Here is a 12,057-nt window from a genome sequence, read left to right as displayed (position 1 = left end):
AAAGAACCCTTGAAGAACCACCGTTTTAGGAGTGTAAAAAACAGCATAGCTGGTCACCAGCAATACCAGCATGTGTTGTATTTTGTACTCTGGTGTGCTGGTCAGCAGCAGTGGAAGTGAATATCCTGGTCAACCAGTGCTGCAGCTAGCAGGTCAAGAAATAAAAGCTTCTATATCAAAACACTGCGCTGTAGCAGTATCACTGTGAAGCATCTTGAGAGTGAAGAGCTCATTGGTTGATCTCATCAATGGTTTTGAAGCAGGTCTACAGATTGCTACGGTGAGCGCCAGCGATACATAAGTGGGTTTAAGCCGTTGGACTCCGCTGAGTTTGGAACACTGTTGTGCTTCTGACATCTTCTCGTTTAAACACCGCCCCCTGGTGGCAGCCCGCATCATCGCCCCACAGCACGGCGTGAGCAGCGCAGCGCGCATCAGTACTAAAGGAGTCGAGGGCTCTGAGCAGAGGCGCCGTGCTCAGCGTAAAGCCAGCAAAATGAAAGCACTTTAATTATTTATGGCTCTTTTTAGGCGAGAGCAGAGCGGATGTTATCTATGGGAGCATTTTGTCTCATATCACAAAGAAAAATTAGAGAAATGAGTAGTTTTAGGAGCAGCCAGCTCGGTGTAGTTTAAGAACACGTTCAGTGCAGGACTTCTCTGGCGTGTTGTTTGCCGTGTTTTCTCTGTTTCGTTTTAAACTGTCATGGCTTTAGTGGTGTATCTGAAAACGGTCACGGAGCTTCGTGGAAAAGGGGACCGGATCGCCAAAGTGTCGTTTCGAGGTACTGCTACACTCACATCAGCTGATTATTGTGTGTTGAAGTTCAGTGGAGCTTCTCTTGCTCTGTGTACCGATTTTATCAGCAATAGGCTGATGTTTTGTTTGCATGTGTGTGAAATGGTTGAGCTGGTTTGCTCTGCTGAAGTTGGGGACCCCTTGATTCCCCACTGAGTCACGAGCTCTGCTCATCATCTTAGGGGTTGCTGGGCTCCAGATTATCGCTATGTTGTTGCAGATCATTGCTCTTTTTTGTCTTGGACACACGTCTAGATGCAGAGCTTCAATCCAGTGTCAAAAACAAGATAAAATCGTTAAACAAAACTAAAGACAAGTGTGTGTTACCCAGTGTCACTGTGTGGAAGAGCGACGATGCTCCTTTATCAGAACAACACGGTCATGTGAACAACATGAGAAACACATTACATTTCAGAACCTGATAAAGCCGACAGAGCGAGGAGTGAAGCTGACTGAGAAACTTTAGTTTCAGAGACTGCTGCAAAAGACTGCATCTCTCTCTCTCTCTCTCTCTCTCTCTCTCCCCTTGTTTCTCTCTTCTTTTCATCTTTTCAGTCTTCTGTCTCTCTTCATTCTCTCTGTCTCACTCTCTTCCTTCTGTCTGTCTCCATTCTCTCTTTGTGTTCTTTACAGCTCTTTCATTTTCTCTGTTTCTCTCTCATTTTCTGTCTTCCTCCAATCTCTCTTCATCATCTCTTATGCTTTTCCCTTTCTTCCTCCTATTTCCCTTTATTCATTCTTTCTTTGTCTCCCTCTCTTCTCTCTCTTTCTCCCTCTCTCTCTCCCTCTCTCTCTCCCTTCCTCTTCCATCTCTGTCCATTCTCTTTATCTCTCTCTCTTTCTTCTATGTCTCTCCATTCTTTTTCTTCCTTGCAGCTTTCATTCACTTTCTTTCTTTCTCCCTGTCTTCCTCCAGTCCCTCTTCATGATCTCTGTGTCCTTCCCTCTTTTCCTAGCTCTCATTCTTTCTTTCTCTCATTCTCTTCCTTCTATCTCTCTTTAATGCCTCTCCCTCTCTGTGTCTCTCTCTCTCTCTCACTCTCTCTGTTATGTAATGGTGTAATATGTAATTCAGAACCTTGGACAGTGCAGTGTTTGCAAACTCCTTTAAGAAAAATTTGTATGTGTGTGTGTGTGTGTGTGTGTGTGTGTGTGTGTGTTTATTGCTGTTACAGATAGTTACATTGGCTTAGATGAAAAAGTAAACCTGGTTGCTTTTACATTTAGGTTTAATTGAACTTTAAAGATGACAGAATGGACCACCCTGATTACTGTTCTGTTATTTTACTATGTGAAAGAACAATTTTAAGACCGCCACTATTCCCATTAAACCCAAGTGGGAGTTGTTAAAAGAACGTCAGTACATGACAATTTGTGTAAACCACTGTATTTTGTGGTGTTTTGGAGCAGTTTTGTAGAGAGATTTGTAGGGTTTTGAGACAAATTGCATCAGGTTATTATACATGCAAGGTTTCACAACATAAGATGGTATGCCATTTACGTAATGTAAGATTAGCGTGGAACCTAAATATTTACATCTCCTCAAATAATCAGTGTTTGGCCATTGTTTGCTAATATTTCAATAAAGATGTATGTTATACACATGGTGGCGCAGTGGGTAGCGCCTCAAAGCAAGGAGAGCTGGGGTTTGATTCCTGACCAGGGTTGTTTCTATGTACAATTAATTTGTTAACATACTAGAAAAAATAATCATAAAACATAAAAAGTTCCATAACTTTTGCACAGGCCACATTTTATGTTTTTTCCTCCAATACGATAACTTTAGCAGGTACACAGTAATTGTGCAGACGTGTGCTCTGTAGAGGTTTTATATATATATATATATATATATATATATATATATATATATATATATATGTATATATATATGTTATATAAATGCTTTCTGGTTATTTATCATTAATTTGTCTATGATACATTTAATGCATTTAATTTAAGCCAAATAGGAGGCTGTACAGAAACACAATAGTATAATAGTCAGATGAAACTTTCTTCAAAATATATTGTGACACAGACTACCTCTGCTTGAGTTTGGTAATGGCTCCACACTCCTGTTCTCCTTCCTCATCTTTCACGCTCACTGCCGGCCGCACCCCCAGCCCAGCCTACGACTCACGTTGTCCCACCCTGTCTGAAGCGGAAGCTTTTTCAGGAAACACTGGCCGAGCTGAGCCATGTCCTGTTCCTCTGAGAAATGCCCAGTAAAAAAGTGGTCCACTAAATTTAGCTGATTGGCAAATGTGTACATTGTGTCCACATATCATATATTGTGTGTAGACATTTAAATCAAATCAATTCAGTTTAGTTATTGTATAAACAGCTTATATAATCTCCACAGAAAAGCTTTTTCAATAGAATGTGGCACCCTGGAGCATCCCCAACCCCCCGCAATGGGCTGTGGAGCAATGACATTGTGTTCTCTGGAGTGATGGAGCTCCATGAAGTACATTTGGGATGAATTGGAGCAGTGTTTGTGCTCCAGAACTGATCATACAACATCAGTACCTAAACTCTGTAGTGCTCTTGTGGCTGAATGCAATCAGATCCCCACAGCAATGTTCCAACATCTAGTGCAATGCCTTGCAGAGAGTAGAGGCTGTTACTGCAGCAAAGTGGGGACAAACTTACTATAAATACCCTTGAATTCAGGAAAAAACTATGGGTAAGCAGTTGTCCACTATTGGACATGCAGTGTATATTTTGTATATTATAACGGTTCTTTAGTAGAGAAAATGGTTCTATATAGAACACTATATGAACACTCAAAGAACCTTATGCATGATTCAAGGGTTCTTTGCATCATGAAAGTGTTCTTCAGATTGATGAAAAATGTGCTATAAACACCTCTATATAGAATCTTTTTGAAAAGGGTTCTATATTGCACCCAAAGGGGTTCTTCTATTGTTACCAGCTTGACATCGTAACAATAGAAGAAACCTTTTGGGTGCTATGTAGAACCAATTTAAAAAAGGTTCTATATAGAACCATCTACAGCCCATTTTCCATCAATCTGAAGAACACATTCATGATTGACCAATATTGGTTTGAAATATTGGTCCAATCTAAACATCTGTCTGATATTTTTTAAACAAATGTCTGCCGATTCTGATGTGATTCTGATATCATTGTGCATCTTTTCTCGTCATGTACATTTTGATACAACATTCAAGGAACAAAGGCCCTGAGATTGTTTGTCCAAAGAAAGTGAAAAATTGTGCATGCCTCAGTAAACTACACTGAAAATCAGATGAACAAAATGTGTTATACCAATATAATTATTGTGAAAAGAAAGCAGCAAGACGGTGATTGTTTTACAGTAACATTGTTCATGTGCAACCAATTAACACAAATGAATTATGTAAATTCAAGGACATTTCAATTATCAAAATAATAACTCTGTCTCTCATCAAGTAAATGTGGGCTTAATTAAATTACCAGGAGTCAGTGGTGTTTAAGTGGGTCGTCTTTCCTTTTTAGAACTTTATCTTAAGTATTATGCAACGACCCCCATTTCCCGACCCCTTGTTAGAGTTATCAAGGCCACAGTAGTCAAACCGTGGCTTTAAAGATCTGTGACACTTCTTCAGTCAGCTCTTTCATTGCCTTGGGACATTACTGGATGTGTTTCACTGCACCACATCATCATAGGCTTCACTTGTGCTTTAGCCTGCGCACAAAAGATTGTCTAGCATTTTAGCATTCATTGTAACTGCTCTCACTGTACTGTTCTTTACTTTGAAGTCAAGAAACTTTCTTCAGTTGTCACCAAAATTTCCTAAGCATTCTTTCTCACCTTCCCAGCGGAAAAGCTCTTTGATGTTTACCTCCGTTCTGCACATGGTGAAGTGCGCTAAACAGAGAGAGACAGAGCCGTGCCTCTGGAGCCTCTTTCATCATTAGAGGGCCTTTTGTTCACAGACTTTGGAGGATTACATAAGTTTATGTGTCTAATTCAGCTGTCACAGAGCTGGTTGATTGCTGTATTTCTCTCACTGGCGCGTAAGTGTAATTATTATTCCAGTGTTCCATAGGTGGGTGGAATCGTTTATTTAGTCGCACTGAATCAATGGAACCCAAATGCTGAGAGCATTGGCAGAGGAAGAAGGGCACTTAGCTTAGCAGCGTCCTGGACTGATGCGGCTCCAGAGGACAAACTAGGCTAGGATGAAATTTCTAATCTAAATCAACTTTGCACTACAGCAAAGAGTTGATCTCAGGAAGAACAAAGGCAGACACCATATCACATTTCTCTTCTACTTATGTGTATTTTCAAAAGGCCACGACTGTCAGATCTGTTTTCTCTCATGTTTCCTCCTTTTGTTAAGCCACCTGCATTGTAATCCATTTCACAAAAAGCTCTTATAATGTAAATGCTGCACTTAGACTACAACAAAGCTGGTAAGAGCAGCAGCAAATTCAGACTTGTTAATTTGCATTGTGTTGTAATTTCTCATGATTAATGTATTTGTTTTCTGATGCAGTGACCCCGGCCGTATTCCTGCTACTACAGTATTCATTTCCTGTGCAAACTGATTACTGCGGCATGTGTTTGAGTGCGTGAGTGGCCATGCGTATGTATTTGTGTTGACAGCTTATGTTTGCTTAGCTCTTGCACTCGCATTCTGTGTTTACTAGCGCCAACAGTTCCCCAGTCTGTAGCCAGATCTTCTTCATGATCATCATTTTTCTGGCTATTTGTTGCTTTTTACCGCAATACTGTCAGAATCTGTTGTTCCAGAATTGTTTTAGAATGATTTTAGACGTAGCTCATATTGCCATGGAAGTAATGTCTGCATTGAACAATTCAGCTGGATATCTTCCTCTATGTTATCATCATTAAACTGTCTGTGTCCACTCTTTGTGTTTATATTACTAGAGACAGTTTAATACACAATCTGTCCTAATCTCTGTGGCTTGTTGGAAGATTTAGATAAAGTCTGAACGTAGACCTTTCTGAGCTGATTTGTAAATGTTTACTTCTAATATTTATTACAAAAGATCAGTCCCTGCTCTCGTGTGAAATAAAAATACTTTTTAAAAGTGAATTTAATATAAAAAAGTACTTATTTTTATTGCTTACACTTTAAACATACTGTAATATTGAATTATTGTGCAACAACTTGCCAACTTAAGTTAATTGGAATTATAATTAAGCTATAATTGAATATCTAGTAAATGCATTTAGTTATGCTTTTGAGTACTTTTTTAACAATTCAAGTTGCACTTAAATAGACTGTAATTTGTAGACATAAATGTTATTACACTTATATATTTTATACACACATTTTATACGTGTGCTACTGGATTTACTGATACACTTCAGTGCTATTAACTAAGTTATATCTCAACTAAAGTGCATTAAAAGCATTTTATATAATATTTTCTTATCAATAAATTAACCTAAATACATTCGTCAAAGAAAACATTTAAGTATTCTTTTATAAAACATAATTAAAATACGCTTAAATGTTTTATTTTGAAATAACTAAGCTTAACTCAAAACGACAAATTATATTTAAAAAATTGAATGAAAATATTGTGCATAAAAGTGCTTTTCTGTTTTAAACTGGAAACTTGAAAGATATTTTAAATGTACACTCATGCCGGTATTTGACTGCTAATTAGTTTGTGTTATATTGCAGCTAAAATGCAACTAAAATATACTAAAGCATACTTTCAAGGTCATTGCTTTAATTATACGGCCTAAATAGTACACTTAAATTGATAACAATTAAATATGCTTTCGCTTAGGTAAGCTTCAGTATGTTAAGAAACACATTGTAAACACAAGTGTATTTCCTTACAGCATACTTATACATCCTATAAAATGTGTTGCTTTCAAAATATACTTTCAAAGTATTCTCTTTATACTTGAAGTATAAGGATGTATTCATATACTTATTAATGTATTTATTCACAAGGGCTGAATATTACATTACTAATACACACTCAAAGAGGAAAGCAGTAGAAAGCCAGCTGAAGTTTTTCAGTATGTCTGGGATTTTTGCAGAACTGATTCTGCATGACACACTGAAACCTTTAAGTAGTTATGTTTTTATAATGCTAATACATATTTAGGAAAACAGAATTACTAGATTTAATGATATGCCACAGTATAAAACAATGATAATCATTTTGTTTGAAATTTTAGCAATAATCATATATCTCTAATATAATAAAAATAATCATATTATCATCACAAAAGTCACAGTGGAAGTGAATAGCTCATTGTTCTAGTCTGTCTGCCAACACATTTACATAGTTTACAATCTCAACAGTAAACAAAATTGTGGTAGTGATGATATCCTATGTATTTAAGTTGTTGATTTTTGGAGATACTGACACAATTGTACATCCAGGACTCACAGAAAGATCCAAATTCTAAACAACATCCCTCCCAAAAATCTCTGTGTTATGCATCTTATTCATGGTATCTATTTCCACATGGATTCTTCAAATTGATCATTATAATTCCAAAATCTTAAATAGGCTGTCTAATGAAAACAATCTGGTTAGTGTTGGCTGCTAGTGGATCGTAGTATAATAACAAGGTTGGTCAATATAATACCTGTGAAAGTTGTTTCAGTATGTGCTCTCTTAAATGACCCATATCCTACATATTTCTTGTAATTTATTTTGTCCCTGAGGTCGACATCTAAAGTTTGTGCAGTTTAATGTACCAAAACAGTCATAATTCATTTTTATATGACCATTTTCCAACCTTTTATTATCCTATACAATTAAACAGGCTGTTTGTGTTAGTATGCCTTTAAGACTGATGTGTGTAAATGAGCACTGTTCTAATTGGCTGCCCAGTATTGGCCTGTATTGTTCAAAAAGCAGTCAGATCTGAAATACTCCCTGTAACCTAAGCATGAATGGCTGAGGCTAAATTGCTGTAGGCTGAATAGGAGAAAATATGTAAATGTCTTGGATGTCACAGTGTCTCGTGACATCACAAAAACTTCTGTTTTTGCTGTTTAGTATTCATATGTGGAATGTATAGACTGGAGAATGAATGGTGCATTTTGAAACTTTAATGATGTTTACATTCTGTATCAACTCTCATTATTTATCTTTTTTTCTATGACATGGGCCCTTTAAAGTCAACCTGAAATTAAAACTTACTTTTTATTTCGTTAGTTGATGCACCTGATCATATTAAGCACAGTTCATCATATCGTTTCTGTCAAAATAGAAAGACTTTTGACTGTCTCTTAAATCTGAATTTTAGTTACATCTCTGTGCACCAAGAGGCTAGAAAAATATTCCTTACCAATAATATTGTGTTGCCCCTTCTACCACCCACACCTCTCATAAACCAAAAATGCTCAGCTAGCTCAGAGACCCAGAGCTCTGGACATAGTAGTTCTTTATTGTCTGTAACAAAACTCTCCACAGCAATTACCAACAACATTTGATGTTGAGCATGAGCATGATGTTAACGGTCATCACAGTTAGCAACACTGCTGGCAGAAATATGCCTCTGAGTTAGCTTCGCAAACCTCATTCTGGAGGTGTAGCTGGCAAAGCTGCCTTTTTGTAGTATTTTTACCTTTTATTTAAATAAATATTAGAATGATCCCTAAAGATTATAAGCTCAAGTTTTCAGCTTAATTAACTGGAAGCATCTCTCACTGGGCAGTGCTCGCTATCATACTTATTTTTCTTAAGTCCTCAGGCCCTGCTGTATTTTTAGCATTCCCTGTGGTGTGCAGGATGGGCGGTTCCAACAAAAGTCTCCAGTCCAAAGTTTGATTAAAAGTCACCCACCAGAAGCAAAAACTTTAACATTTTCTCCCTTGAATGCATTTACAAACTATCCCAATTTGGCGGGAAAACCACAAATCTTGACGACTGGTGTGCGCTTCACACTCCGCAGCACAGCCAATAAAAAGCAAAAGCCTACAACCCTTCATAACCACCTCTTCTGTATGTGTGTGTGCTCTGCCCTGATCATAACTTGTATGTTTTACACAAAGAACTCCTATAAATCTCACTCACAAAATATCAAAAATAGAGATCTAATGTGACGTCACATTATTCCATGGGCTCTTAACCTTTTTCACAGTGTGACTCTTTTTTGGGGTAAAAAATATTTTGCCACCCTCTCTTTACCAAGGGGCCTACCTTCCAATTCCCCCACCCCACACACACCAGTATACCCATTAAAAACACTACAGATAATCAGAATAAGTCTACTCACTTACTGGACCTGCATTCCTTACTTGGCACTTTGCCACAAACCACAAATCTTTTGCCTAATGCTGAATAAATGCTTTAATTTTAGCATTCAATTAAGACCCTCCCTCAGTAAAGAGCTCACCCAACAGGAATTCATAATCAACATTAGCCTGACCTCCATGGCCTGTAGGTGGAGCAATTCAGCAGAGTCTGTGTGCTCTCATCAAAATTGTTTTCTGTGCCTTTGATAAGGTCACATACCTTATCAAAGGCACAGAAAACAATTTTGATGAGTCTTGTAGCACCATTTTCCTGACCCCCAGGTCTAGAACCCCTGTTTAATTTAAAGGGAATGGAAAGCGGGGATGGTCGTTTAACTCTCTGGGGTCTGAGGGCATTTTCTCAAATTTCCTTCTTAAATTCTCCTTTAAAAGGCACTTGCATATAAAGATACCCATATGTTTCATATTAGAATGCTCTGTTATCTTCATCGCTAATTTCCAAAACCACTGCAGTAACTTCAGCGGCTGTAAACTCTTTGCATGCTAATTCACACATGTCTCTGATGTTGACTCAATGAAGAATGAAGGGTTTCTGGTGTGATGGGTCAGTCCTTACTGATTTCATGAGTGTCCATTGGTCAGTTTCACACAGAATATAGACTGACACATGAATCCACCAATTACGCACGGTGAGAAGCAGATGACGTGTATCTCAGCCCCTCTTCATAGCCTCATAACTCTGGATGTGAGGCCCGTATCTCACGATAAGATGCAATGGAAAGGGCGACTCTACAGATTCAGGAAATGTTGGAACCGTGTTTCTGTTCTGTATTACCGCAGAGATAGATAAACATATATAGAAACACTGAATTTGATGCACAGGCAAGTTCGTGGACCCCAGAGGATTAACAAAAGGGATGATTTTTGTCTTTTTTTCTGACAGGGTAGTGGCATCCTCTTGCATCCCTCCTCAAATTGAACACAGCCTCTTGGAAAAGTTTCCATCCATCAAAAGGAACCAGAAGCAGTTCTTTCATGGCTTTGCTTCAAAGAACTTTAGTGTGTTAGTGTTTTTAAACATTTTCAGTAATATAGTGTTAATACCAAACACCATGAAAATTGTGGTCACTGGTATAAAACATTCATACCATCCTTTCCCTGTATGTGTCATTAGTCTATGAACTTTACAAAACATGTATATGATGCTGTCAAAGTGAGCGAACAACCTCAGTAAATGAAAACGGCCGATGATGATTATTGATTTGATGTTGGTTTTATCACCCACTGACCTTTCTCTTTCTCCACAGGTCTGTCGTTTTACTCAAGGGTGCTGGAGAACTGTGAAGATGAAGCCAGGTTTGAGGAGGTCAGTGCATTCTCTCTCCATCTCCTCTGTCTTCCAGCTGTCACTCAAGTGTCACATCAGCACTAATCCTTTTACTTCCAATCTCAGGAGCATTGAAGCCAGCACATGTTCACATGTCCTGGATTTTTGTCCACTGTAGGGGTTATGTATGGAATGAATCAAATAGCTATCCCGTGTCTTAGCACATAACACTTAATGTTGCTGTTTCCTGCTGCTACGTAGTATAAAGAAGCAGGGGGTAGAAAGTTGGCAATAAAAAGAAACCATAAGCCTTTGGCTGCACCCACTAAATTATCTGTAGTCGCCATCCCCTGCATGCCTAAGTGCTTGCGTCTGTCTGTAATGCTGCTTCCCCTGTGGTGCAGATCTACCTCCCACCGGCAGCCCGCCTTTCAGGCAGATGCAGGTGAACTTGCAGAAACCTTAACTGCCTGTCTTCACTCTGAGCAAATCTCATTTGACCTGCACGCTAAATGGAGCAGATCCCATTCGGCTCACTCTTAATGGGGAAGAGTCGAGGTTTAAATTGCCAGAAAAGTCTGATCTCATCGGTGTTGCATTTAATCTCAGTGTTAGCGAAGTGAGGTCATTTCTTTGATGATTTTGTTGGAGTTCAGAGGAAATAAGGTCCTTACAAATAATAGTTTTGTTCTTAATGAAGGCTTAATGACATCTCCAAAAGTGTTTGTTTCTACATTTTGTTTATTTAATTTACAAGGCTCACATTTTGATTCATATTTGTTGGCCCTGTGTGTAATTTGTGCATTAGAACAGCTGCTGTGGGTACTGTTGTTAGCTTTGGTGGGGTTTACTCTTATCTTCCCGGGCTTTAGTTGTTTATTTCACAGTGCTGACGAAGTCAAGAACTAGAACATTTCCCAGTACAGTAAAGCCAGTATGAAACTTCCTCTTTCATCAAGCTAAGCGCTGTTTCTGCTTGTGATTGGTGTGTCCTTGTTTGGGTGATGTGTTTTTGGTGGTTGATTCAGAGACATTGCTTTAGTCCCTTTTACCTCATTAAAATCTGTCCCCAGAGTAGTTGGTGTGCATTGATGTTGGGTACAGTAAAAAGGCTCAGCATGCAGAACTGAAGCGTTCTGTTTACCACCATGTTTTCTATCCCTGTATAAAAGAAGCACGATGCTGGTTATTGTTGGATGCACACACACTCAGAATGGAAATCAGTCTGATAAGGGCTTATTATTGATTTGTTTCAGAGTAAAAATTTAAGGTAAAGTAAAAGTGTGAAAGATATTCCAGGTTTGCTTGCTCAAAATAGTAGTCTGTACCAAAAAGTACAAAATGCCAGCTTTGTCAGATCATGTTCTTTACATATTACAGTAAATTTGATTAAGAAAATACATTACTAAAGGAGAAGAGTAGATTTAAAGGCAGAAATGTTAAATGAGCAACTCTGTGCTTTCTCCCTAGTTTAATTTATTTATTTCTACATTTACTCACACTATTATACAGTTTTTGTAAAACTCTAAAAGACTTGCTTAAGTGTTTTCTACTTCTAGCAGTATTACATTACAGATTGTCTTGATTTTATATGAAGATGTTTTTGTGGGTGGTGTAAACGGTCACATGACCACAGGTATTTATTTCATGCATGCACCTGGGACTGATTACATCTGCATTAAAGCTCTACAAAAGGAAGTAAGAAAAACATGTTATAATAAAGA

At 38.1% G+C, this 12,057-nt stretch overlaps 1 protein-coding gene across 4 annotated transcripts in view; it reads left to right on the top strand.

The window, feature by feature from the left end:
• The first annotated feature begins 454 nt into the window (after positions 1-454).
• The window catches only part of otofa (otoferlin a), a 125,286-nt gene continuing 113,683 nt past the window's right edge, over positions 455-12,057 (top strand). For all 4 annotated transcript variants that reach the window (XM_036581842.1, XM_036581840.1, XM_036581844.1 and 1 more), the window contains exons 1-2: positions 455-785; positions 10,314-10,372. In XM_036581842.1, coding sequence (XP_036437735.1) covers positions 707-785; positions 10,314-10,372 — 138 coding nt within the window. In that variant the 5' untranslated portion in view covers positions 455-706. The remainder of the gene's footprint in view (positions 786-10,313; positions 10,373-12,057) is intronic.

Source organism: Colossoma macropomum, unplaced genomic scaffold (assembly GCF_904425465.1).
Source record: "Colossoma macropomum unplaced genomic scaffold, Colossoma_macropomum, whole genome shotgun sequence".
NCBI classification, from domain to species: domain Eukaryota; kingdom Metazoa; phylum Chordata; class Actinopteri; order Characiformes; family Serrasalmidae; genus Colossoma; species Colossoma macropomum.
This window is presented reverse-complemented; position numbering and strand designations above follow the sequence as displayed.